Below are 15544 nucleotides of genomic sequence, written 5' to 3' on the forward strand. Positions count from 1 at the left end.
GATCAAGTTCAAGAAGTTACGTCCACATAGAAATGCTGTGAAAGTACCTGCCCTGGGTCACAAATCACATGCCGATGCATTCAAATTGTGAGTTCTTCCGCTAGATTTTCTGGCATCAAGTAGCTCAGCAGTTGCTATTCTCTCATCACATATTTCAAGGATGATTATATTTTCAATTATAGGAGCATACAGATTCATCATAAAGTTTCAGAGATGCTGTTACATTGGACAAGTTGAAAAATATAAAATTTACGCGATTTGAAACGATGAATTATTGAAACCAACGAGCACGTTCGAGCAAGAATAAATGATGAGAAAACCAAGCATCGACCACTCAATTAAATGAATTCATTTTACAATCAATCATTACTTGCTTTAAAAAATTCATTGTCGTGCGATGGTTTTTTTCATATGAGCCAGAATGACACAACACATATCGACGATTGCATATACGAAGCTGGATGTGGTACGTCACGTCATCTTGATGAAGTTCAGAATCACTATGTACTAAATTCTCTCTCAATGATTCAAAAAGGTTTAATTCACTATTAACAGCCTATGATTATAATAAATACTTATCCAAGAAGCAAAAATATAAGACCGGTTCATATAATGATGATATAAGACCGGTTGATGATAATATAAGACCGGTTTGATAATGATATAAGACCGGTTCATATGATGGATGGTTAGCATGCATTTCGGCAGGACCCACTTTGGTTTGAAGACCTTCATCAATCGATCAAGCAGGATCCGTAGATACGAATCCTAGATCACAAAGTGTTCTAGAGAACAAATTATTCTCAGTTTGATTTAAATTGGAGAAGTAACTAGTTGGTCGAGAGTTAAGAGACAAGATTTCTATGAAAGTTTGTCTTCCTTGATGTGAACTCTTACCATGAGCACTAGGGGGACTCATCTGATGATGAAGTGAAGCATTTTCGTGGCAAACATCGCCCCCTACCACTATTCCTACCCATATGCATGCATGCTGCTGGGTAAAGTAGCCTATGAGGTTGAATGTTTACATTTATAGCACCATAAGTCCGTAACCACAGCTCAAGTCAGTATAGTCTTCACTGAGGGTACTCCCCATCATGGCCCCACCTCTACACTTACTCCGACTCTACACCCTAATAAATTTCGCCTGACCTAACTTCACGCGCTGCAGCAAGGTGGAGGTTCGGACAAGGGTAAAGGCCATGCTGAAGCGTAGCCTACATGAAGAACATATTAACTTCAACAGTGGCTGAAGATTTCTGGCGCTTTGGCTTAAAGACGCGCGAAACTGGTGTGGCTCATGGTTAACTATATAAGGTTGATCCACGAGGATTTCCGTCATTCAGTTCAGTTTTCTTGTTACGTCACTAAAATCGGGAAACGTAAACAATCCCGTCATTCCCGTGACGGATTGGTTGACTGGTTTAATCGCATTTAGGTGAATGGTTAATGCCCGTGACGTCACAGGTGAACAACAAACTACATACATAGGCAAAATGAGCTTCTCATCGGTCAACCTTATTGAGCTTGCGGTGTTGTCAATTTTCTCATCAAACTGCCAATTGTGTGAAACTGTCAATTCTATCATCAAATTGCTTAATTATTTTTTGTTCAGAAAAGTCAACCTTGGACTCTAAAATTTTTAATTTATCTGCAAAGCTAGACTCCAAAAATATCAAACTTAAATCAGTATTAGAAAACTCAACTTGTAAATCTTCTATCAGGGTTGTAATAATTGAATTGAAGGTGCAATGATCATTTCGAAGAGTTTCGATTACAGTTTTCAAAGACTCTAGGGAAATAGTTCAATAATTGGTTCTTCCTCACCATTTTTGCAAGTTGATGAAAGATTCAAATTATTTGCATAGATATTAATACTTGCCATTTTATAAAGAATAATAAATTAAAGAAATTGTAATACCCATTCTTATAAAGTTCTAATAAGATGGAATCAAATCTTTCATACTCCAGTCTTTTTAATATTTCTAAACGTAAACGTCCACAAATTACATCACCCATTTTTTGTATTTTTTAGGCAGATTAAAAAATGTTGCATCTATTCATGTACGTTTTAAACTCGTTAGGACATGTCAAACCATAACTATCAAAGTAATAGCAAGCATCATTTTCCTTATACCAACAAGTCCAATGCGTTCCAGTTCCCTCTTCCACATCAAAGATTCAAAATTCGTCGCTCCGTTTTAAAAGGTGACCTAGGCAGAGTGTCCCTCATGAAAATATCTCTGACCGCAGAAACTTTCAATACTCCTAAATAATGTTTCAAATCATGTAGTGTTAATGCTTTAATGGGTATTATTTTCTTGGTGGTCTCAGAGATTTTTTTCGCTGGAATCAATCTTAAACCAGATCCTTTTTTAGCTTCCATTGCTTCATTATGTCGTTTCGTTTCTGCTATAAGTTTATCATCAGCTTTCATCTTATTGACCGCACTAGCTCTGGCAGAAGCCCCTCCTGCCAGAGACCCAATATCTGCTTTGATTCGTGGAATATTCTGAAATTTATTTTGCAATATTTGATAAGTGATATTCTAATACTTGAAATTTAGGAGTACCAAACTGAAACGTGTTATAGCTTAAATCATTTACCGCGTGAAATTGACTTAGTAAATAATTCACACACATTTGCATCATTAATACGGCTAATATTGATTTGATACAAAATATAACTCACCTAATTCAACATACAGATGCAGTGGAATGAGTTGTTGCACCCTCAACACGAAGTTAAATGAGAAAAAGGAAGAAAATTTCATTTAAAAAAAAGATAAAAAAAGTTTGAAAATAAGTTTGAAAGAAAATCTCATCTTTTATATAGCTGACTGATACTGGGTCAAGCGTTCACTTTCATGACATGAAATCGTTAATCGTTATGCAATCATCTTATTGCATGAGTCAGATCTTGCGCGATTGCCTCCCACTTTTTAGATGAGGTGAATGACTGCTGCATCCTCAGGAAATACAGCAGCCTTGAGAACGATCGAAAGCGGTCCAATAAGAACGCTTGAGGACCGGTTTACTGAGCACCCTAAGTACCAATTACGCTCCAAAACTGCGCCTCGGTTGTGGATGTCATTAAACTGTGCCTATTAAGCTCAATTATCTTGCATGTGAAAGCGTTATTTTTTCACTCGTGTAAATGGTTTATGATAAAATACTGATACCTTTAGGGATTTAGGAGTGAGGGCTGTTCAAGAAGTGGTGAATTGAGATATATAAGTTGTAACAGAGGTTCCTCATCCTCTCCCTATTGTTAAGAGAAATGCTAGTGCGAGGTGTGAGTGCGAGTCACTACATGACTTCCCCGGCGAGAACGGAGTTCCCCAAGAAAATATCGAGATACAATGACAATCATTAAAGTAATGCAAATCGACAAAATAGATACCGTTCATCCTGGTACTGAATTTGCAGAGACTCATTGTAGCCTGTGCTGTAGCAATACATATAGGATCGATAGCAGTTGCGTCAATAGGCAGTTATGACATAAAACGAGATGTTATCGAAATACACTGAACTGACTGAAGCAATATTATTACTTCATCATGGATGAGAGGAGGTCAAAGAATGACCGACGTCAAGTTCATCTCTAGAGAGCAAAAAAAAAAGTTACCAGACGTTTGTGGGCATACATTGTGTATGGCATTAAACATCAGTAGGCTTTTGATACGAATACATAGACATTATTCTTTTGGAAACGCGTATGAGGAGGTAATTAATAGAGAATCGCGTTTGAGATGAGGTAGCATCGATAACATACAACCGAGTTATGGGTACAACCGAGAGATGGGTACAACCGAGAGATGAGTACAACCGAGAGATGAGTACAACGGAACATGGTTAAGCAGAGCTTGCTTCAATTCGATGAAGGGTTCTCTCACTCAACTTGTCCAAGTTAGGTTTTAAAGTGAGACTTCATTTTCCAACAGGCATAGTAAGGCGTAAAAGCGAGTGCCTGAATACAAATTTCAGTCCATGGAACAAAATATAGGGCACAAAAGAAAAGATTAAGTTGTAGGCAGGACAATCGTTAGCACTAATTGATAGTGGAACAGGGAATCCAGCATTACAACTTTCTCAATAATTATACAGGTAGTTTGGCTATGAGATTGAGAGTAATTTATGGCAGCTAGGTTCCATAGGAAACTTATAGCTTCGTGCATTAACACAATTGTAAAAAAAATTGCTAGCTAACACATTCAATAAAAAAAATATGTTGTTAAAAAGTGCAAAATACATCACGAAATAATACATCTGTGGCTTTGCTGATTTTGTGGCAACTTTGAGAAGCGACAACACAGCATATGCCAAGAAGCATAAATCATAATGGTACCTAAAGAGATTCACATTTCAGGCGGTTTGTACTTAAAATTGTCAGTAGTCGCGAACATTTTTATTTTCACTCGACGTTGAAGATATGACATTGAAATGAATTTTCAGTCATTTTTCACACTCTATCAGGTTTCAGAGTATTTTTCACAAATGCACATTTGAGAACTTTCAGTCAATTTGCACATTGGAAAACTTTCTGAGTCAATTCGCATGTTTAAAAGCATGTTTCACATGATGTTTTAGTGATGAAACTCAAGGGAGTAGCAATGTTGCGAGACAATATTGATACACAGTTTACACTGAAAGGATGGCAACACTGATCTCAATACATACAAAAATTTTCTACACTGGTTTCACTGAAAATTAATTGAATTGAAATTGAATTTCACTCACTCATTGCTCAAGTTCAGGCTGCTGATATGGAGAATTTGAAGTTCCAGGTGCTGATGTTTGTTGTGCCTTCCTTTTCAGTCTGGTCTTGACTCTTGAGAGTTGGTGTTCCACGTGCTAATCTTTTCTAGGCAGGGCACTTAGGGATAAGATGAAGGGTGATGAGATGATGTTTCTTGAATCTTGAGTGTATAAATAACGAGGGAAACTGGGAAAGTATCTTGTGAATTGTGAAGAGGTTGAATTATTCAGATTTGCCAGGATCAGAGTGCATGAAGAATATTATAGGTAGGCAGATATCCTCCAGGACTTTCAATAAAATTTGTGAGGAATGATTCTGGTCTGGCCGTTAGAGTTCCGGGTTGGAAAATTTTGGATTAGGCCCTAGGGGTTTTATTTTTTCTGGGGTGTTGGTCGGCAAGGTTGGATTTTATTTCACAGTAAGGAGTTGGTTCACAGATCAGAATTGGGTGTTCGTGGCATAGGGGTCACCACTTTAGGGATTTAGGAGTGAGGGCTGTTTAAGAAGTGGTGAATTGAGATATATAAGTTGTAACAGAGGTTCCTCATTCTCTCCCTATTGTTTGTAGTATATAGGCATCACGTGGGGCTTGAGTAAGAATCCAAAGGTTTAGTATGTTTATTGATGGGATGAAGAATGACGGCACAGAGGTCGATAATCACGAGTTTAAAGGTTTAATAAAATTAATTATGACATTCAAGAGAAATGCTAGTGCGAGGTGTGAGTGCGAGTCACTACATACGTTTCTCGGTTAAAAGGTGCTCAATTGGGGTAAATGCTCAAGACTCGAGGTACGCTTGTTGGTAAATGATCGGAAGACAGGGCTCAACTTTTTGATGGTCAAGATTCGAAATAAAATTGTAGATAAATGACCAGGTTTTATTTGCATGTAATTGGTCAATTTTGATCGGTAATATTTGGGGTAAATGATGATCGGTACCCTGTTAAGCTGTTTATGCAAATTGGAACGATAGGCTCACTCCTATACTACTAGTAATGATTGAAAAGTCCAGTGTGGAAAAGATCTCGCAGTTATGTCGACAAGGAGCTGAAATTTTCTAAGCATGTTGAAACGAAAGCTAACACATCCAACAAACTTTTTGGTCTGATCAGTCGCTCCTACGAGCTCCTAGATGCAGAAACGATGAAGCAGTTGTTTGTTGCTGTCGTGCGCCCGAATCTAGAGTTTGGAAACGTTGTGTGGTCACCGAGACTTGAAACGGACAGAAATTGAATAGAGAATGTTCAAAAACATGCAATAAGGATAATTCCAGGTTTGAAGGGCAAGTCCTATGAAGAAAGATTGAAGATTATGAAGCTTCCAAGCCTCAGTTATAGACGTCTGCGTGGGGACCTCATTGAAGTATACGAGTATACCCATGGTTTATACAAGGTCCCCGAAGAATTACTAGAATTTGAAACAAGAACCAACACCAGGGGCCACGCCTATAAATAAAAAAACTGCGCTGTGACTTGTCCACGCGACAACTTTTCTTCTCGCTTCGAATCACCGACATGTGGTACAGCCTTCTTGACTACATCGTTGGCGCTCCATGTATGAACGTGTTCAAGAATAGACTAGATAAAGCTATGAAAAAATATATGGTCAGACTTGAAATGTCCAACACCATATCGAACACGGTGGAAGTCTAGTAGCTATTTCAAACTATCATCAGTCTTGAAAAGATCCGGTCAAATGACACAATTTAAGATCTTCTGTGAACAAGTCACGAAAAGTTCAAGAAACGGCGACAGGCCACATCAGGCCTACTCTTTAGCGGCGACATCACTATGTTATGTTACGTTATGTTATATAAACACATATTAGTATGGGGCCGGATTATCAAAACTTCGTGTTACGTAAGTACACCCTAATTTTGGCATTATCGAAACTTTCGTACGCAAGACTCGTCAGGAAATCTATTGTCAAAACCATCTGGCTAACTGACAAATCAGAGGCTTTAAATTTGCTATTCCTAGCTACTGTCGACTCAGTGCGCAGTGCGCGTGGATGAAAGGAGGTTGTGTCGTGTCAGCGGCATCTGCGTTGACTGACTAGGGAGAATATGGAGAAATGAGCGAGACGTTGCCCAAATAGCAATGTACTTTTCGTCATTGTGATCGACAATAAAAATTTTTGGCAATCAAGGCAAAAAATTGCATTATTCCCATTCAAAATTATAGGACTTTTTTAGAGAGCTACCTAGTATTTAGAACATTTTGTGAGTTGGAGTTGATAGAGAAAGAAAGGAATTTCCGTACGTAGCTAGAAAAAAATGGTTGGCTTGTCAACCTCCACTTAATTTTGAATCAAATAGGCATGAAGTTATTGTTTTAGTGAATGATCATAAAACTTCTAGATATGAATATCAACATTTGCTTGTAAATAATAGCACAAAAGGAAAACAAATTAGCTGGTATAAACTCTGTCCCAAAAGCACCGTTTAGCACGATCACATATTATGCCTACATTGAATTATTGACAAAGTTCTATCACAATGCACCGTGTTGCAATTAAATCAATAGTTTTATATTGCTTCGACACACTACAAACTTGTCCGTAACTCCACTTCGACACCTCCGAGCAGGCGTACAGCTTCTCTTACCTAGCTTCCGCGCAAATGTTTTGATAATACCACCGCTAGAGTTACGTCTTAATAGCAGCACTTACGCCAATCGTTCATCAAGTGTTACTTCCCTTATTTTAATTTTGCACCGCATTTTCCTGTGACGAACAAATAACTTTTCGGCTCTACCAGCCTATACTTCCATAAGAGGAAGTATAGGCTCCTCCAACTACCATCTGAAAAAATCTGGACCAATGAAACTGAAGGATGAAGAGGCCTGAGGCGCGCGACGCTCACGCACTTGGCAGATTACTCACCGCGCTCTGAAATGTTAGCCTCCAGCGAGCACTTTTTATACTCGTATATGGGATGAGCAATTCTTTCTTCTTCACTTCGCACCTATTATTTTCAGGTCAAGATAAAGAGAGCCTCGTAGACACCATCTCCATAAAGTAATTGTACAAATAACAATATGAGTTTAAAAAGTACTTTTTAAGGACAACACTTCTAAAGAGGCCGTTATCTATGATGTTACACATATACAATGAATTTCTGATTTTATTTTTAAATCTTATAAAAAAAATTTTTACATTTTTCAATATTGAAAACATTTCTTTAAATTTTCTAAATTATTAATTCTATCAATTGATTCATGCACTGACTCCTACTTTACGCAACTATGCAAAGTGAAAAATTTCAGTTCTACAACTCAACCTGCCACCCTAGAATAAAGATTGCGAGTTGTCATACCGAGGTACGCTCGCATATGCATAGACAGAATATCTTTGTACCTAAAAAAGAACCGATTTTAAAATTGTTCACCAATAGAAGACGAATATTAACATTTGGGAAGTACTTTGAGAACAAAAGTTTCAGCTCCCTTGACATAGTATCGGATACAGGGCACAAGTATGTTAGAAAGCAACAAACAACATTTCTGCTGTCTCGCTCGGGAGCAACCTCGATCATCGCACCGCTTGGACATGAATTTCTTTATTTGGGTAAACAGCAGACTAGTCGGAAATACATTAAGCGGAAAGATATGGCGTAAATATTCGAATTCAGCGTGCTGAGCATGGTAAGTAGAACAAATACGAAGCCCCCGATGTATAAGTGTTTGAAGCCCATCGATCAACGAGCAAAAGCTAAAAAAGATGGTATAAGACCTGTGAAAGTCGATTTTCGGAACAAGGAAGTGTGAAGACGGCCAATAGACTTAGTATTATTAATATTGCAGTCGAGGAAGGACAGGCTATTGTTAGATTCAAGCTCCACAGTTAATATGATGGATTTATGGTGCGAATTTAGGTAATCGAAGAAGAGTCTGATGTTAGAGGGACGCTTAAAAGTTAAAAAAGTGTCATCGACGTACCTGATGTAGAATTTGGATTGAAATCGAGAGAGCAATTGGATAGCCAAGAAACCTAGTGAAAATATTAAAATATTCGAAAAGGTGGGCCAAGCGGTAGTCCCTTGCCTAAACCATCAATCTGTCGGTAAAACTTGTAAGCAAATATGAAAGGAAGTTTAGAACAGATAATACCAAACGAGATTTAAAAAAATACGTTTTTACGAGATTTACGAGATTTAAAAAATACATCCTTAAACAAAGAGTTCAGGCAGATTTCAATGCTTTCATGAAGAGGCACATATTAGTAACAAATTTTCCACGTCAAAAGAGGCCATATAGTTTGGTCCTGAACGTAGGTAAAATCCTCTAGGCGGTCCACAAACTTATAAAACTTGTCCACAGTATACTTATTAGTTGTGAGACAGTTTAAAACTGGTCCCAAAAACTTAGCAATTTTAAAACTAGGCGTATTGTAAGCGGCAAAAATTGGCCGAATTGAAACTTTGAGGAAAAATCAGATATATTGAATTTTGGGCAAACCATATAAAATACCAGGACATGAACCAGAGGTGTTAAGTTTCGAATAAGTTTCAGGTGAAAAGGCAAAAGTATCTCTAAGTTTACGCAAGAAGTTATTGATTTTATCCTCGATCTTCAAAATGGTTGTAGATATTGGATCTGAAATTTCAACTAATTCAAAAGGATCGGCCATAAGTGCAGTAAGGCTACTGTTGTACCAAATACGATCCACCAATACAACGCCCTTGCCCTATCAGGTAGTCAAATGATCAGGCCTTTATTTTTGGCCAAATCTTTCAATAATATGCGACTATTATATTTTTTCAGCATTTGAAAAACTTGCTTTGAAAATAATGAGTGTTTCTATCCCCAACCGACCTTGGGGATATTTCTTGGGGAGCTGCATAGCTTAGCCTACCGTCATTTTTATGGTTTCAAGCCACTAAAATTTTTCTTTTGTATTCTTATACACTCTTTTATTGAAAGATTTACTCTCGACGCCGTAATTAACTATATACACTTCTCTTTGACTTCACTTCTTGTTGTTTGTTTGTTTATCTGCTACAAACCATAAATAATCGATTTTTAACACACTTCTCCCTGTCCAACGATCTGCGGATTATCAAAACTTCGTAACTTTTTGTACATACTGTACGACAAAAAAGGTACGTGTTACGAAATTACACCCTAATTTTGGCATTATCAAAACATTCGTACGCAAGACTTTGCTAAAAGCGTATTATCAAATCCATCCGGCTAACTGACCAATCAGAGGCTTTGGATTTGCTCTTCCTATAGCTCCAGTAACCTCCGCTCGACCAGTGCGCAGTGCGCTTGGACGAAAGCAGGATGTGTGGTGTCAGCGGCATTTGCGGTGCCTGACTAGGGTGTATTTGGATAAATCAGTGAGACGTTATCCAAATAGCAGTGCACTTGTTGTTGTGATTAACCGAAATATCTTGCAATAAGGGCAAATAAATGCATTATTCCCATTCAAAATTAGAAGAATTTTTTAGAATGTTACAAAGGATTTAGAAAATTTCGTGAGTTGGAGTTTCGACTGCCATAAAAAGAAATAAATTTGTTTACAGAGAACTAGAAAAATGGTTGGCTTGTCAACCTCAATATAATTTTGAATCAAGAAAGCATTAAGATATTGTTCAAGTGAATAATCATGAAACTCTAAGATATGAATATCAACATTTGCTTGTAAATTATAGCACAAAAGTCAATTGACATTTTTATCCCAAAAGTGCCGTTTAACTAACACGATCACATATTATGTGTCGGATTATTGACAAAAGTTTATCACAATTCACCGTGTTGCAACTTGCTAGTAAATCAATAATTTCCTATTGCTACAGCAGGCACTAAACTTTTGCGGAACTCCACTTACGACATCTCCGAGCAGGCGTACAGTTACGTTACGTAGCTTCCCGCGCAAATGTTTTGATAATACCACCGCTATAGTTACGTCATCATATCAGCACTTAATTACGCCACTCGTAAGTCGATTTTGCGTACTTGCGAAGTTTTGATAGTACGGCCCCAGCTGGTCACTTTCTATCGCGCCCCCCTCATTCTGCTGTGCGCACTCACGCCGAGCAGTGCGATGTTGCAATTTCAGATAGATACTTCAAAGTTTTAGCTTCCACTTCCGGTGCTTCCAATTTGCGCATTTTAGAATAATTGTATATTTTCAAACAGAGGCCTAGTTTGAATTCAGCTTTTAGCTCTTACTCACTTGAAATTGTAAATAGATAGGTTTTATCGTTTAGGTTTTTTGTAATCTTGATTGTACTAATTACTGATTTATCTGTGTTCTAGAATTCTCGAACTGACGATGGAGCTGGACAACAAAACGTAATTTTTAATTAAACAAACAAAATTTAATTAAACAAACAAAACAATAATTTTTATTATTCATGCAAACGAGTGGTACTATTACTAATTCAATATTGTATTTTTGTATTAATATTGTATAATAAATTTGAATCTTGAATTGAAGCAAACAAGAAGGCAAACGAAAATTTGCATGCAAAAACGTGATACCCTACATTCGTTAAGAAATTTGGAAAATATTAAAATCTTTCATAAAAAGAAAGATGATATGGCTTATTAGTTCTGATTTCGTTTCCTAGGCATGCGACCTTAAGCAATTGCTGAATGACGTAAATATAAACGTGGAAAAAATCCGTAAAGTAATAACGAGCAAAGAATAACAAAATGATGTCATGAAAATTCAAGCTAGCACATATGATAAAAACGTGAAGTGTAGGATATTGTGCGGTGAAAAGTATATGAGCGTCGATGCTCTCAATGATCGTGCTTGTCAATCTCGCCGCCCTGAGCCACCCAATCGTTGAACGATCCCTTGTACGTCCTGGAATTAGAATTAATTTTAGTAAATGAAATATGATTCTATTTAAATTAATACTGCATAGATTGTAATCCTCCCTAGCATGCAAGAAGCAGCTGAGAAATTAATCTAAAGTTTACTTCAATATATTATAGCCAGTGTAAAAAATTTATCTATCAATAATATTCATATCTAAGACACTGCAATGGTTAAAGCAATGATAGCAGCCCAACAGAACATTGGAAATTATTCCGCCAGGAAAAGATATGGGAACTTTGAACGAAAACAAAGCCAGTCCTAGAACATAAGCAGCACTTCAAAATAAGATTCTGCAACTCTACCGACGACAAAGCAACCCTCGAAACAGGAACAACTCAACATGATGTGATAAGACAACAAAAACAACACAGCAGAGCTTGTCTTACTTGACGTTGTGGTAGCCTCGGGCGTTGAGGGCCTCGGTGGCCTTGCCAGCGCGGCCGCCCTTGTTGCAGTGGGTGATGATCTCGTCGCCCTGCTGGGGCTTGGGGAAGCCGTGCTTAGCCTCGAACTCGGAGCTGTCCAGACGAAGGGCGTCCTCCAACTCCCGCACTGGGGGAGGAGGCAATTAAATAGATTCTGAGCCTCTAACTCTGGCACTTGCGAAAGTAATTAAATAGATTATGAGCCTCTAACTCTGGCACTTGCGAAAGTAATTAAATAGATTATGAGCTTCTAACTCTGGCACTGGCGAAAGACCCAATTTTCTCACTTTTTACTATGCCGGTTTGACTTATCGATCGAATTTGTACCGAAACGATTTCAGTGAAAGGTTCAATTTTAGTACAGTTCAGTGAAAATTGTGCGAATAGTGAGAAAAACGGCTAGTACAAGTGTTTTATTCCCGACAAATGCCAGCGCATGAAGCGAGGGAGTTTGTAGCTTGTTGGCAACTCTCGGCGACCGCTTACCCACCGGAGAACAACGGTGCCTTGAGACGCTCAGGGGCCGTATTATCAAAACTTCGGAAGTACGCAAAATCGACTTACGAGTGGCGTTGCTATGACAACGTAATACTAGCGGTGGTATTATCAAAACATTTGAGCGGGAAACATTTGCGCGGGAAAAACATTTACGCTTTTAGCTAAGACTTGCGTACGAAAGTTTTCATAATACCAAAATTAGGGTGTACTTACGTACCACATAACTTTTTTGTCGTAAGTACAAAAAGTTACGAAGTTTTGATAATCCGGCCCCAGGCCTCGTTTTCCTATACCCTCCCCACCTTCTTGGCCCCTACTCCTCTTCCTCTCCGCCCGACTTACGCGTCGATCCCTTGATTCCCCCACCACACCTCTGTCTTTCCCTCGCCAGCTGCAGCTCAGCTGTTCCTCCAGCCGAAAATTTCGAGGGAACTTTATTATACTTAACTCAACTTAGTTTTGTATTTTTCTCGTCCTTTTCTCCGTTCAAGAGATCTAGTTCGAGCATTTTATAATGACTGGACAGAAAATAAAAAAGATAGTCGAAAAGTCCTCTAGGGCCTCTAGAAAAAAGCCCTCTACGGCCTCTATGAAAAAATTAAACCAGATCAGCCGAGCTAGAGACGAAAGTTTGCAAGTACTGCAAAGTGATCTCACTGAGCGAAGTCCAGACGGTCACCTGTGAACGCTGCGGAGACCTCATTTATATTAGCTGTTCGAAGTTGAGCTCTAAGGAGTACGCATTTCTCCAGAAATCTAAATTGCTTCATTGGTTTTGCCGTGATTGCGAAAAATCAACTCTTGGTGCTCGAAAAAGAGAGGAGTCGGTGGAAGAGCACGGCAATGAGTCGAAATTGTTGAATGATGTAGTAAATTCCTTGAGTGAGATGGTGCGCTCGCTGAGTGACAAACTGAGCTCGCTATGCAATGAGCGGACTGAAGTGAAGACTAAGCTAAAAAATACGGAAGAAATGGAAGTAAAGAACAAGACAGCTGATTTATCTGAAGCCGCTAGCGAAAGCTCACGTGAATTACTTAATAGAGAACGTAGGAAAGCCAACCTGGTTTGGTTTGGGATTCCAGAAAAGCACCGCATCTGATGCGAAGGACCGAGTGATGGATGACACGGCATTTGTTGTAGACTTTTGCAGTAAGGTACTCAACACACCTATTGATGTTACTGCCTGCAAGAGGCTACGCTCGAAGGATGCTGCCAACACATGCAGACCTTTGCTGGTGACTGCAAAGGATTCTTGTCAGGTCTGAAGCGTGCTGAAAACAGCGAGAAAGCTTGGAGAATCAACTAATTACAAGTCAGTTTTTGTAGAGAAAGATTCCACCCCCTTAGAAAGGGCGTTTTTTCGCAAGAAGTGGCAGGAGAGTATCAGGCGGAAAGGCACGGGAAATCAGGTCAATCACTTCCAAACTGGCAAGCCAACACCGGCTGCTCACTGACAGTCAGAGGAGATGGAGGACAAGTAATTAGTAGGAATGATGTCCGTAGATCAAGGCCTGCAAATAATGTAGGAAGTAACCGCATACATAAAAGTAAAACTGCGCAAAAAGTTTTAAAATGTTTTTACACGAACTCGGATTCCGTTTTGAACAAAAAAGTGAACTATTAACTGTGATCGCAAACGAGTGTTTTGACATTATTTGTATTACAGAAACACTGCCTAAAAATCACGGGGGGAAAATTGTACCTGTTGAATTTCAGCTGCCAGGTTTTGATTGTTTTCATAACTTAAATGAAGAGCAGTGCAGTAGAAGTGTAGCTCTATGGGTTAGAACCTCTTATGGGGCCCAGCAAGTTGAGTTACCTGCAGAGCATCAATCAGCTAGAGAATCAGTGTGGTGCTAACTTACTCTAAAAGGCAAAGATAGCCTCCTCATAGGGGTCACTTACAGATCACCTAACAGCTCCTCTGATAACAATAAAGTACTAAACAGCCTTTTACCGAGCATGTCATTCAGCAGGCCGCATACGTTGATCGTGAGTTTAACCATCCAGAAATAGACTGGGCAGATGAATCTTCTCCAAGAGATGGGAATCACCCAGCATCCATGTTCTTGGAGTCTGTGCGAGACTCATTTATAATCCAGAAAATCACCAAGCCAACCCATTTTAGGGGTAAACGGACCCCAAATATTCTAGATCTTGTGTTTACCAGTGAAGAATCAATGATAGATGAGCTTCGCCACGTGGCTCCGTTTGGCAAAAGCCACCACCAATCATTGTTTTTCAATATTAAGTGTTGTTCAGGAAAGACGCTTCGGAAGCGTAAACGTTTGAACTTTGCGAAGGGCGACTACGATAAACTCCGTGAAGCGGTGAATGCGGCGAATATTTCGGACTGTATTAAGGACAGGAGTGTTGCTGATTCATGGTCGTTTCTCGAAAAGACGGTTATGTCTGCAGTTGATGCCTGTGTACCCAAGATTACGCTTGGAGGAGTCAAAAAGTCCCAGTGGGTGAACAGTGCAGTTAAGACTCAGCTAAAGACCAAGAAAGAAGCATACAAGCGACCAGACGGCTTCCATCCTAGATTGCTCAAAGAATTAGCAACCGTTCTGGCCGGCCCATTGATAGTATTCTTTCAAAAAACCTTGAACGAAGGAACCTTGCCGTCCGATTGGAAAGAAGCTTAAGTAACACCATTGTTAAAAAAAGTGACAAAAGCAGCCCCGACAACTATCGCCCTGTCAGTCTGAGTCAAGTGTTGTTTGTAAGCTAATGGAATTTGTTGTGAGGGATAGGATTATCGATCTCTTGACTGCTCACCATCTCATATCAGATTGTCAACATGGTTTTATCGCCGGTAGATCCTGCACCACTAACTTATTATCTACGTTGAACGATTGGACTTGCCTGCTGGACGAAAGGGAGCCAGTGGATGCATTGTACCTCGATTTTGTCAAAGCATTTGACAGTGTTCCGCATGAGCGGCTGTTGCGTAAAGTGAAGTCTTTGGGAATTGAGGGAATCGTACTCCAATGGATTAGAGATTTTCTAGTAGGTAGACGACAA

The 15544-nt window shown here is 39.1% G+C and overlaps 1 protein-coding gene across 1 annotated transcript; it reads right to left on the reverse strand.

Moving 5' to 3' along the window:
• Positions 1-11098: 11098 nt before the first annotated feature.
• LOC108664980 (thiosulfate:glutathione sulfurtransferase) lies at positions 11099-12161 on the reverse strand (the record flags this gene model as incomplete). The annotated part of the gene is made up of 2 exons (XM_018151691.2): positions 11099-11578; positions 11980-12161. Coding segments are annotated over 2 exons (249 nt in total), but the record flags the coding sequence as incomplete, so codon positions are not given.
• Positions 12162-15544: the final 3383 nt, after the last annotated feature.

The sequence above is a fragment of the Hyalella azteca genome, unplaced genomic scaffold (assembly GCF_000764305.2).
Source record: "Hyalella azteca isolate HAZT.00-mixed unplaced genomic scaffold, Hazt_2.0.2 contig12465, whole genome shotgun sequence".
In the NCBI taxonomy this organism is placed as follows: domain Eukaryota; kingdom Metazoa; phylum Arthropoda; class Malacostraca; order Amphipoda; family Hyalellidae; genus Hyalella; species Hyalella azteca.